Genomic DNA, 13,491 nt, shown 5'->3' on the forward strand with positions numbered 1-13,491 from the left:
GAGAAGATATAGCTGGCAGTTTCATAGGGTGCTCTGTGAAGATTAATAAAACTTAAGAATATGACATATTCCAACAGCAAAAGGGCTTCTTAGCTACAATTTTACTTTTCACGACAAAAATGAAATTCTAAATTTCAGATTTTGCTTATGTAATCCTTTTACCATAACTTGGCAGCTATGCTCATGGCTGGGTCGATTTAACTCAGGATCTCTTCTAAAATTAACAAACTTAGTGACTCAGGAATCTCAGCCAACTAAATGCTTCTTTTGATGCTTTCTGCAGACAGCATTGCTATCAGAAGTCCTTACTCTGCTGTAAAACAACACACATTTCACTAAGATGAACACAGCACTACTCCGGACACCTCTCCCCGAGCCCCACATAATCAACCAAGCATTGATACAAGCAGCAAGTGGGTCAGCTCCTCATCAGCCCGTGGGATGACAACCTTTTGCTTTTATTTTCCTCGCTGGAGTGACTGTTTGGTGGACAAATGCTCCTTTGCTGACAGGTCAGTGAAAGGGCGAGACCTCCTCGCCGTTCTGCGTGGCGGGGCTGTGAAGAACCAGCCCCGGCCGTGCGGGCTGCCCGCCCCCGCCGCGGGGACGCGGCTCCCGAGGCGGGACGGGACGGGACGGGACGGACGGGACGGGCGGCGGCGCCGCGCCCTCCTGGGCACTCGGGACTGAGCTCCCGGGGAGAGGGACGAAGCCTCCGCCGCGCCGGGCAGCGCTGCGAGGCGATGTTTCCCCTGTGGAAGGCCGTTCTCTCGGAGAGCCTCCTGGGTAGGTGGCGGCGGTGCCTCCCCGCGGGGCTGGGGGCAAGGGGCCGAGCTTGAGGGCACCGGGCGGGGGGCTGTGCCTGGACCGGTCGGCGGCCGTGGCGGGGCAGCCCCTGCGCGGTGTCCCGGGGTCACGGACCGTGGCGAGGTGTCGCCGGTGAAACGCTCCTCCGCTAGAAGTGCGTGAATAGTGGTCACTGCTGCGTGTTCTTCTTAGGGTCCTTTTTTTTTTTTTTTTTTCCTCTGGTGCTGGAATGCCTTTTGTCTCTTAGGTTAGCCTAGGATTTATTGCTGTCCTCGGCCGGGTATTGTGCAGGTGTTGCAGAGCCGGTGCTGTGCTGCCCTGCGCAAGTTGGGGCGCTCAGGGCAGACCCTGGAACCCTCCGGGCTGCGGCTCGGCTGCTCCGTGCGTCTGTCTGCAAGGCGTGTGGAAACTCAGCGCAGTGCTGGTGTGTCTGGATAAGGTGTCTCCAGGGGAGACCAGCACACCGCTTTACTAGAAAAATTCCTTTAGCCGCCAATCTGACTTTGAGGAGCCCTGAGACTGTGGGTGGACTGCTTATTTAGGCAACATTGATCCCCCTGAACAGTAACACTTTCTGAGGCTGACCACTCCTTCACTGAGGATCAAAGAAGGAACTACTGTCTAAATGGGGAAAGCACTATTTTATTTTCATCATTTTATTTCCTGGGAAAATGTATTTATTTAACTTGAAATAGCAAATATTTCTTCACATAAAGTGGCTTCAAATATGTTTGATAGTCTAATGTGGAAGTATAAAATCGTAGTTTTTAAGTAATCTCCAGGAAACCTTGCTGTTGAAACTACATGATGGAATTTTCTTTTTCTTTTTGGTGTTTTTTGGTGTTTTGGTTTTTTTTAGGCTATATTTCTTGGTCTCTTTACCATGCTCTGCCACCGATGATCTACTACTTCCCCCTTCAGACACTGGCACTCACGGGCCTAGAAGTTTTTGCTGTTGCTTTCTTTTCGCCAGTATTCTTGACAATTGGCCCTTTATGGAGGTTGGCTAACAATAAGTACGTCTTAGCCTTTCTGAGATTGACTATGGTTGGTAAGTACACTGTAGTGAGTTACAGATTCCATTTTGTTATCAAGGCATAAGAAAAAACCTTCCAAATTGCCTTGAAATTCAAATTATTACAAAAACAGACAGCAATAAGAAGTTCTCACTCTCCCCATACTCATGTTTTGTTGGGATTTTTTCCTCCCCAGCTTTTTAGTCAGAGGAATATTGCTTACAGCCATTGTGCTGGGTTACTGCATAATTAAAGAAAAGTCTAATTTCACTTTTATCTCTAGAAGCTTTAAAATTAGTATGAGTCATGCCCAGTAGGAAAGATGTATTCAGTATTACACAGAGCTCAGCAGAGCACGTGGTTTTTTTGTACAGCAGTTCTGTGTCTGTGACAATGGGTAGGGACGAGACATCATCTTGGGGCTATAATAAAAGTAATCTGCTATGAGTGAAACATTCTTTTTGGTAGACTTAGTTTTTGAGGCAGTTTTTTTCTTCTAAGAATAGATTTTTTAAATTAAATTTATGTAGATGCCTGTAGCATATTAATGGGGTTACAGGCTCATCCTAAATATGAAATTACTTACATTGTTAGTTGCACAGGAAAAAATTTTGATCATAAATTTAGGAAAAAGCTTCCCTGCTACCCACCCCACATGCTCCTCCTAAAACCAAGGCTTGCTGGGATTCCTGCTTTGGTCTTAAGCTAACTGGTGCAAATCTTACCTCTTGTTGATTTTCTGAAAATTTGTTGGGAGAAGATTTGGTGTCTACAGCCACATTCAGAAACAAGTTATTGCTAACTAATTTGCAACACCTGGATGAACTCAGAAGAGGCAAGGGTCTTCACCCTGTGTAGAGATGAAAATACTGCTGCTGAGTGATGTGTCTCCTGGCTCCTCATTTGTTAATCTAAAATGATAATCAGGGAATCACTTTCCTTATAGTTTTCCTCTTTTTTCTGTTAGAAGACAGAATAAGATCATCTTATTTACTTTCCCTGAATATTTTTTGAGAAGAATTCTTGTTCTTTATCTCTAGAAAGATACCGGAACTGAAGCCAGTTTGTTGGTGTCATTGGTTTAGATGAAGAATAGTCTTACCATCTTCTTTTCTTTTACTACTCTTCCTATTATATCCATCCTAATACCTTTTTTTTCCTGTAATAAGCTTTTAAGTGAGCAGAATCTTCTACTTCAGCTTCCTGCAGCAGTGCTCAGTGTATCTCTTCTGCAAGATTTTCTAATTTAGAAACTAGTAATGAGCGTAAGCATTTAAAATTGCACCCTGCATTCCTTCAGATTTCACGGTGACACAAAATTTGCCATGTTTATTTAAGATTAGTCCTTCAGATCACCTTGCTGTGTTTACTAGTTCACTTTACCAAAAGAGATGGGACTCACTTAAAAGTGTGTAATTTTTTTCCTGCTAAGTAAAGAGCAGTGACAGGCTCTGTAAAGTCTGTTGGTTCATGTCTATTTGCTTCACCTGCATCACAAGCTCCTGAAAGTATTAACTCCAAATAAAAAGTTAGCTCATTCAGTAGTAATCTGGGGCAGAGATGTGTTAATGGAGGTGGTCATAGAAAAACTCAGAGCAGGGAGATAAAAGCTGTGCTCATCCTCAGTCAGGGCTAACCAGAGTGTTGCTATATGCAAATTCCATCTCTCCTTCATTCCTGCCTGAACAAGAACTGTTCCCTCAATGACCTCATATTCCTGCTGCTTTCACTTCTCAAACACTCTTAATATTGTCCACCCTTTTGCAAATCTACACCATATTCTCTCCCAGCTCTATTGTACATACCCTTCATTCTCTCTACCCCTTGCCCTACAGTGAGCATTAGCATTTGGGGAAGATGTGAGAGCATGTTCCTCACCCTCTTTGTCTCCAGCAAGGAGTTTAGCAGCCAGTGGTAACCCTCACTCTTTACTTGCCTCCATGTTGCAGGTTCTCAGGTTAGCCAGATGCCCTTGCACAGGCAGCACTGGGCTTTAGGACTTTCCACATATATATTTTTACTTAGTTCTCATCACCTCATTTTGTCTCTTATGTTAGGTCTGTCCCATCATACTGTGGTACTGTTTCTCCTGTTTCTCAATTCTTCCTGTTTTTTTTCCCTCCTTCATACCTAGACACCTGATTCTCTTTTTGATCTTTTATTTCCTCCTCAGAAAGGCTATGGTCTTCCTCTGGGGCTTATTGAACAATCAGGCAGAACAATCTACCCCATGCTCCACCCCATTCCACTGGAAATACTCAGTCCTAAATTTCACAATCAAAAAATCTGAAAATTCTTCATGCTTAGCTAAAACCATATTTAGGGGATTTTTTGTTTGTTTCTTTCTTTCTTTTTGCCTTTTCAGGAGGCTTTATTTTCTCTAAAAATTTTAATTCCATAGTACTTGATTTTGTGTTCTATTTAAAAACAAACAGCAACCAACTACCACGTGGTAGTGTCTATATGAATCTGTGTCTTCAGACAACACACATTAAATCTGGGTGTTTGGATAGATATATTTAAGTTTTGGGTGTACTTGCTCAGCAACAAAAGGTGTGTCAGTTGTAAATTGGCAAACCCATGCTAGCTTTAATCAGGGTAGTGTAAGTGATGAAAGATTTGAAGAGGCAGGTTTATGGATTGCCAGTACAGTTTAGCAAAGAAATCTCTGTGCATTGTACATGCAACTCCTGCTGAAGTCCATACAAAAACATCTTCACTACACATTGATTTCATTTTATCATGTTGGTGCTAAGCTTTGTATCTTTTACTGTGAGCAGAATGAGCAGGTAGACATTTAGAGGATTCCTAGCATGTGTTGCCAGAATCTGCAACTCCATTTCTGACCTTGCTTGCTTAACATCTCTTCAAGTTTGACTCATACTCACTTAGCAAATGGCTGGCAGCATAACAATGTTGTTTCTCCTGATATTTGACGTTGGTCCTGGGCCAGATTTTACCACACTGAGTGAGGTTACGAGAATGTATGTGATCCATAGTCACTTAAATTGGAAACCTGCTAGCAGAGTTTGAAACTGCCAATAAGGTGAGGTCACTGTGCCGTGGGAACTGGCGAGGATGTGTGTGTGTGCACACTCTCTTTCAGTGACTGGGAGAGTGACAGTTTCCAGTAATAAGATGACACAGGCTGGTAGTGACCACTCTGAAATCAAATACTGGGCCAGAGGAAGCCTTGTTCACACCTGCTAAGGCAATTGACTGCTAATTCCTGAGCAGTGTATGGTGACTGCTCCCGTCTCATTAAGGATATGGCTTTTGCCACAGTGTACTTGCTTTTATAGCTGCACTTACTTTTAGAAGTGCACTGCAGCAAAAGCCGTATCCTGTTTAGAAAGCAGCAGTCACCATACGTAAAACTTTATGGCTTTTGAGTTATGTAAGTGCACAGTTGAGGAGTATCTGCATGCTTAGTTATTTTATCCATATATCCTATTTATGGAATCAATCATCATAAGTACTTCAATTAAGGCAATCACTGCACTGTTGGATAATTGCTTCATGTTATCTTTTTCCTTGAAAATGATAACTGCTATAAAGTCATATGTACCCCCTTACTATCCATACCTACATTTCTTTGCTTTGTTTAAAAATGGATAGTGTCATGTGTTTTCAGAGGAATGGTGTAGCTATTCAAATTACAGACAAGGTTGAACTAATGCACAGGAAATCCTTATTACCTGATCTCTACTGCCCATTAAAACAATATCTATCTGTGTGTGTTTCTTTGCAGGAAGCTTAGCATCATACCAGGCACCAAATGCTTCAATTAGACTGTTCATCTTGGCTGTTGGTGTTTCTTCTTCATTGCTGGTTCAAACAGTAACCTGGTGGTCAGGAAACAGTTTACAAAGGTATTTTCTTATGCTGATGGGATTGTAACTGACATTTCCTTATATTAAAAGGTGTTTTCTTTCTTTTTTATCCCCTAGAAGTTATGATTTTTTTCTTTTCCCCAAATGCCTTACTATTTCAAAAGCTGATTCTTACAGGTTCATCAGGATATGGGGCTTCATGCTAGGCAAGATAGTGCTCCTTGTTCTTCGCATCTGGTATACGTCACTAAACCCAGTCTGGAGCTCACAGGTTGCTAACACTGTCATTATGACAATAGGTTTTATAGCAGCAGTGGAGCGGATTTATTCAGGTAAGCAAAGATGACAGTTATGAAAACATCCTAAAGTAAACCTATCTATGTGCCACTGGGTTTTGATTATTTGATTATTTTTTTTTCCCAGTGTAGAGTCTGTTCTTAGACCTGATGCATGAGCTTTAGAAGCCATGGGGTACTTCCATCTACCCATAACATGTCAGAACTGGTATCACAATTCATACAAGCTGTACTAAATTGGTGTTGGTACTGCCAACTAATTGCAGTGTCAATAATGTGACAGTAACACAAACAAAGGCATAAGCTAGACCAATAAAAGCACAATGGTTATTGTCATTCCAGCATGAAACATCTGTGGTATTTCTGTTATTTTCTTAATTCAGTCTGCACTTTTACATTCTCTGCCAGTGCATATCTTTTGACAGAGAAGGGGAGACAGGACAAAGCTGGGGAATAGCTGATGTGTCAAAATAGAAAGTATTGGAAGAGTGGACAAGTTGTCCTGGTCAAAATTTGCCTGAGCTCTTGGAGTGTTTGGAGACAGTGTACAGCAGTGGTGGATGGCATAGGCTAAGCTCACTTAAAAACTGTGAAGGTGGTATTGCCAAGGAAGACAGCATGGTTAGTTAAGTTGATTAGTTAAGGCAGCTCATGTTAAATCTTCAGAAGCTCCTTCCTTCTCAGTATAACCTGAATGAATTAATTGAAAGATAAAACCTTATCCATGTGTAAGCGGGTATAAATTATCATCATGCGTATTGTTTGTAGGCTTGCATTACATAACATAAATTAAGCCTGAACTTTCATCAGAATTTAGAAAGTGAATCTACTGCAAGAGATGAGGAAGGAAATATGTCTCCTTTGTGGATGACAAAGTGATATGTCTATGCAATTAAATGTGCTGCTTTCTCCTTAGATGAGAGAGGATCTACAGTGCATGGAAAAAGGAGAAGGAAAGGAGTTTAGTTCTGGCTTATTTGGAAGTGTCGGGTTTTGTTCTTATCAGAGCTTAGAGTTTCAGAGAACAGAATCCTCTGAACAAATTCCAATAACTTTTCTGCTGATTTTCAAGGCCAGTTTAATTATTTAAATTTCAGTATTATGAAGAATAATCAAATGGGCAGGTTACCATTTTTGTACACTTACTGTGAGTAGCTTTTCCTAGCATACCTAGGATTGTTACTAGAAATTTTTAATTTTTTTTTTTTTTTGGTGTTATCAATTTCCATGAATTATCAGATAAGTTAGCTTTTGTGTCTGTAATTTATTCTGGTAATTTTGTGACCTTGGCTGTTTCTTTTTCTCAGGAACTCTTGCTAATGGAATTTGACAGTTTGCTTAGCTGCATTTCTGTGCTTATTCTAGGTGGAGACAGGAGGAAACAAGAAGCAAACAAAACTGGTAATGCAGTTAGAGAGACTGGTTCCCATCCTTTCTGGCTTTTTATCTGGGGTTGCTTTTGGCAGCCTCATGTTCCTCACCCTATGGATATTTGGGGAGGTCTCATTAATTTCTAGATGGGCAGTAAGTGGACATCCAGATACAGGTCCAGATCCTAATCCACATGGGTAAGTGGATTTTTATTATTATTATTTAAACAAAATAGTACTCGAAATCCAGTGCTGTAGTGGGAGATGAATTAAAACTCAACCAGATGGTGGTATAATAATTTAAATAGAAAAAAGTGGGTACAAGATAATTCACACCGATGACTTGTAGATTCATTCTTGCTTCCAGATAACTCTGAACATTGTGTCTAGACCACAAAATCTTAAAATTTTCTAATACAGAGTGGTTTATTTCAGCCATAAAATCTTAATTTGTAACATTGTAAAACAATTTTTAGATTAGGACCGAGGTTGGAGGACTTATGAATGCAGTGCATCTGTAATAGGCAGTAAATTAGTCTAGCAGTTGACTTCAGAGAGGAGATGATCAGAGATGCATGCACATAATTAAACTGCTTGCAGTATTAAAAGATATACTTCTGTAGGCATTTGTAGTCTTAATGCTGCATGTGGTTCCCCTGGGTTACAAAACCCAGGAAGAGACCAGATTAGTTATTCTGAGTCACCTATGTGGAGTGGCAGGTGACAGAGTTTATAATTTGGAGATGGTATACAAAAGAGCTACCCAAGACTGATAGCAATGTTAGATGCTCTAGGATCCCCTATTTGAAGAAAATACTTCTGTTTGCAGTAGATTCCTCCCTCTCATTTTCTCTGAGCTGTTTTTGCCTTTTGTACCTAGGATTTCAGTGGGCTGCTTCTGGTGCTGAACATAGCTCACTTATACCTTACAATAAACTGCCACCATTTTCAACTGGATGTTTTTTACATCCAGTAGAGAGGAGAAAATATAGCAGGGTGTGAGGTAAAGATATTGTGTACTCAAATTAAGTCCTGTTTAAAGTAAAAGGGTTATAAAATATTACAAAGCATCCTTGCCTTTATGTCTAGAAGTTTCTTTTTGAGTGCAAGGTGTTTATAAAATCGTATTAGTGGATGATTTCTTTTCCCTTATTGTTATATTAGAGGTACAGTTCTGTTGGGCCTGGCTCAGGGACTGATGCTTTCATTTTGGAGCTGGTCTTCTGTCATCAGTTTTGCCTGGTTTCTCATAGGTAGGTGCAAATCCTGAGCAGAATTTTTGTTTCTGTTACCTTTTTCTTTTACTCAAGTCCTCTGACCTTACACCACATCTCAGAAAAGTGTGGCTACTCAAAGCCTCCTTTTCCCTGTCATTGACAGTAGTACACGTGTCTGACCCGCTGACTAAGGACTACAGGCCAAATCTCCAGGCCATTGTAGAGCAGTGTTATTCTCTGCAGAAGCCTCTGTTGAGGTTCTGTTCCCTTGAGCAGCATTTCTGTTCTGACCATCTACATTGTACAACGCACTGGACTTGATGATCTTAGAGGTCTTTTCCAACATTAGTCATTCTCTGATAAGGCTACATGGAGGGTTGTGGGGTTAAGGTGACACGAACCTTTCAACTCTATAGGAGGCAAAATAACTTGTAATTTGGTGTGCAGTTCATCTTGAGGCAAGCTTGCCTGCTGTCTCCTTAGTTGCCAAGATCTCCAGGCAGTAAAATAATATGAACATCAAAGCAGGCTTACTGGAGCAATATGTTTGTAAATCAGCCTGCATACTGATTGGGTGGGTCTTAGGTGGTGGGAAGTGGGACTCAAGTACTGGATCTGGGCATCCGTTTTCAAGAGGAAGGTGTAGCTGTGCTGTGGAGCGAGTGATACATGGAGCAAGTAGGAGGAGATGAAAGTAATTCTGCTCCTGAACTGTGGAGAGGTGTGTTTTCCATGCTGTCTCAGCATGGATGGATAGACACTGCTTGGTTTAATCTGTCATTCCATCTGAGTAAAATATAGTGGTATAAATGCTGTCTAAAAAAACTTTAAATCTGCTTCTTTTTTTGGCCTTAGCTAATTGTTTGTAGATCTTTATATAAAGAAGGCAAAACAGGTCTTCCTACAAATGTTTGGTAATAAAGTGGGACTTAACAAAATACGGTGACCAAAGGAAATGATGAGTTATATTTTGGTTTCTTCTCATTCACCTTCTGTTTTGGAGCACTTAAGAGTGCACTTTCAAGTCATTTTCCACAACCCTGAAGACAAGAAATAAACTGAGTTTCTCCTAGCCAGGAATCAAAATAAAATACCAAATATCAGGAGCGTCACAGTGAAGGTACAAGAGTTGCCAATACTTAAACCATCAGTTGCCCAAATAATTTACCCTTTGGTGCAGGTGTTAGTTTTAGGAAATATGTGTGCAGATCATAATGTGAATATGAGCATCTGTTTTTTAATGTACACACATTGCTAATTTAAAATGACTACAGAATGGTTCTTTAGTTGATTCAACCACTGTATTTTAAAATGCTCAGAACCTTGATGTATAACAGTAAAATATTAAAAGCATAGGTTTTTTGCCCATTATATCATCATCTACAGGGAAAAAAGATCAAGGAAAGATATGTTTGCTCTTCATATTAACCTGATTGATTCTTTCTTTATTATGGTAAAGGAGGTTCATAACAGGCAAATCTGATAATCTCTTAAAGAGTGCATCATCCCTCTGTTGTGCTGGGAGAGCTCTATGTAAGAAAAACTGTTTAGTTTTGGCTCTTGATGATGTTTCTCTGCTGTCTTTTTGCTGCACTGTTTTCAGCTGAATAAGCAATCTTTAAAAAAATGAGATGTTGGGAAAAGTTAAGAGACTGTCTTTGGCAGTTGCGAAATTCTAGTGATGCAGTTTTCATGGCTTCAAAGCACAGATATATTTCCCAGACTGTATTTTTTCATAGATTGTGGAAATGAATGTGGCAGATAATATGACTGAGACTTACTGTATTTTTTCTATACCTTCCCAGGTTTGGCATCTTCAGCTGGTCTTCTTTATTTACACACCTGGAGTGCTGCTGTTGCAGGCAACATCCTTGCTGTCTTTACTATGTCTGTGTGGCCACATCTAGCTGGACGCTTTGCTAGCTGTCTGCATCCTGGGAAAGCCATGAGTACAGCCATGTTTGCCTATGTCCTTGAATTGTTCTTCTGCGTATGGTGTACAGCTTATAAATTTGTACCTGGAGGAGTTTACATTAGAGAAAGCTCCCATCTTCTTTTAGGTACATTTCTGAATATGAACAAATACAAATACACTTGCTTTAGCCTCAGCCAGACACCTGAAATGTATCTAGCATATAAAGGGTCTTTCCAAATGCTCAGTTGGTGTTACATTTACTATGGTAAGAGTTTGAATGAGAAAATTAATGAGATATGCAAAAAAAAAATACACTTGTTTCTTTACTGTTAGAAATAGTCTAAAATGTGGACAAAAAGTGGAATTCAGTTGGGTGAAAAAAGACAAAGAGAAAAAATGTCTGATAACTCAGTATGCAACTGAGGAGGAGATCTGTTAATCAGTCACCCTTGAAACCTGGCTGCAATCCAGGGTGTGAATGCACCTATATGCTACCTCCCCAAAGCAGCAGTATGATACCTCAGGTAACAATGTAGTTACTGGGACCGTGACATAATTCAGTGCATTAGTAAGTCCTGCTCTGAAGAGCAAAGTGTATCATCCTGCTGATCTAGGTAGTAGATCTACATTTGAGACCTGAGCTTCTTTTCCATGTGGCTCTACCTTATGTTTTGTGGACACACCAGCATGTTTGGAGGAATCTAATCAAACCTGCAGTGTCAGAAACATGCAAACAGGAGAGGAATAAAAAAAAATTGTCAAGCAAATAAGGAAGAACCGAGTTGAGTAAATATAAAGGCTTTAGCCAAATGATCACTTGTTGAGGGTGGAGAGATGGAAATCAAACCAACCCTTCCTGGTTTTGTCTCCAGACTTATTTTCTCAGTAGGTACTAAAGTGTTTCAATAGCATATTTCACTAACTATATTTAAACGATGCCAAACATTGTCTTGGGCTAATTGTGTGGCACATTTTTAAAATGTGACGCATGAGCCTGTATTTTATTTGGACAGGATTAATGAATGCTGTGCTTGACTTGTTGCTCCACTGGTTTTAGATTTCATAACTGTTTTTGCAACCACTTTCTGTCACTCCAGTTTCTTACTCTCTATAAGCATTTCTTATATTACAGCAATGACATTAGGGATTTCAGTTTGTTATCTTTTGAGGAGAGTTCTGTTCCATTATTGCATTATTTTCTTTGTTCTCAAAACACTCTGGGGGGTCTGTAGAAACAGTATCTTAGTTAGTTAAACCTTATTTTTTGAAGTTATATGAAGAAAGCATGTGGTAGAGGAATGTGAAATGCTTTCTTGAGTAATGCTTTGACAAAAGAAAAGCTTTTATATAAAATCCATCTCTGTTACTTCCTTTGAAATACAGTTGTGATTAATTTACCTGGCATGATCACAAGGTAGTAACACAGAGATGGTCCTAACTTTTTCTTTAGTAAAATGAAATCTGTGAACTGAACCCATCTCAGCTGATGACACTACATGAGTTTAAATTCCATCTGAGAATCCAGTCTTTTTAATGCCATCCCATTGCTTATCACAGATTTGTAAATTATACTATGAGACTGCCTATTTGTTGCTGTGCTTCTACCCTTACAGCTTGGCTTTCTGGCAAACTGCTTGTTTTCTTCTGGTTTCTTTCAGGTGCAATTGCTATTTCTTGCTTTCTCCTCCTGTCCAATATCCTGCCTTTCTCTTGCTGCAGTTTGGGTAGGGAGCTGCACCAGGAAAACTGACAATGGAAGTAAGATCATTGTATTCAAAATGTCTGTGCTGCTTTACTGTGATGTGATATAATGCTTGAGGGTCAGATTCCTTTAATGGCTGTGAATCAGCCTCCCTTTGAGCAAGGTTTGTGTGTGCCCCCTTCATCATTACTCTAAACCTTGCTTGGTTTGCAAACTTTCACTACAACTAATGTAACAAGTAAGGACAATAAAAAAATACTGAGCTATAACTATGAAGTTAAACATGGCTTCTATAGTTAATTAACTATGCCACAAAGATATTAAGGACATGTATTTTCTCCAGCAGAGCTCTTACCCAATTTGTTATCCTCCCATGTTTTCTTTGAAGGTAATCGGATCCTTTATCTCATAAGGAATGGGAAAAGACCTTGTAATAACAAGTCTGAACTACTTATTTAAATATATCTTTCCATTGCAATGCAACAGTTAGTGTAGAAATTGTTTATTAGCTTTTAAAATGTTTCTACATGCGTGTTTAGTTGTCTCTTCCTAAAATGCAGAGCTGTTTCTGTTAGCCCTGGAGTGCAAGAATATAAGTTACTGCCATGTTAAAATGACCTTCCAACTGCTGCAATCTGTTTATGCTGTTTTAGTACAAAGAGTCTGCTTTTGTAAGTCTTATGGAAAAAACCAGTGTTACTTGTATCTTGGTGACAGAGCAGTTCATTTGTAGATAATAGGTATCTACAATCAACAATGTATTTTTTTCATAAAGCTGTTATTTTTAGGTTCTGTAATATGTAGATGCAACTTAATTGCCCTTGTCCAGGTTGATTTCAGTAAACTTTGAAAACAGTGGACAGAGCTGAGAGTTGTAGCCAACAATAGGGCCTGGAAGGATTTTAGCATGATTTATCTACCTTGTGCTAGCCTTTTTGACATAATACCCTGGAACTATACTGCAAATCAGTCTTTGCTTGAGAATGCTGCCAATAATCTTATATGTCCTGCATTGCTACATTAGGTATTGCAGTTATTTGCATTTGTGCTTTCAATCATTTTTGTTATTGGAACCAGAGATTTGTTGTGTTGTAACATAACAGCTGGAAGTTTATAAGTGTTTTATTTATGAGAAATGTTTAATGTGTTAAAGCTCTATGAAAAAACTAATTACTCTTATTTTTATAGGTTTTATAATGTTGTGTATTGGGCTAGATTTTCTAACAGGACCCAAGAAAGACCTTAGCTCTACCTTTGAAGTGAAAAGCAATCAAAAGCCACTATTCAAAAAGACTAAAAAATATATTAAACTATGTAAGTATAAAATCACTTCCT

The 13,491-nt window shown here is 39.7% G+C and overlaps 1 protein-coding gene across 1 annotated transcript in view; it reads left to right on the forward strand.

Annotated features, from left to right (window-relative positions):
- Positions 1–1,689: 1,689 nt before the first annotated feature.
- CWH43 (cell wall biogenesis 43 C-terminal homolog) overlaps positions 1,690–13,491 on the forward strand; it is a 28,088-nt gene continuing 16,286 nt past the window's right edge. Inside the window, 8 exon segments of the mRNA XM_050337843.1 lie at positions 1,690–1,858; positions 5,575–5,695; positions 5,834–5,988; positions 7,318–7,394; positions 7,396–7,520; positions 8,487–8,575; positions 10,345–10,599; positions 13,345–13,470. Coding sequence (XP_050193800.1) covers positions 1,705–1,858; positions 5,575–5,695; positions 5,834–5,988; positions 7,318–7,394; positions 7,396–7,520; positions 8,487–8,575; positions 10,345–10,599; positions 13,345–13,470 — 1,102 coding nt within the window. The 5' untranslated portion in view covers positions 1,690–1,704.

Source organism: Myiozetetes cayanensis, unplaced genomic scaffold (genome assembly GCF_022539395.1).
Source record: "Myiozetetes cayanensis isolate MyiCay16 unplaced genomic scaffold, myiCay2020 scf7, whole genome shotgun sequence".
Lineage (NCBI taxonomy): Eukaryota > Metazoa > Chordata > Aves > Passeriformes > Tyrannidae > Myiozetetes > Myiozetetes cayanensis.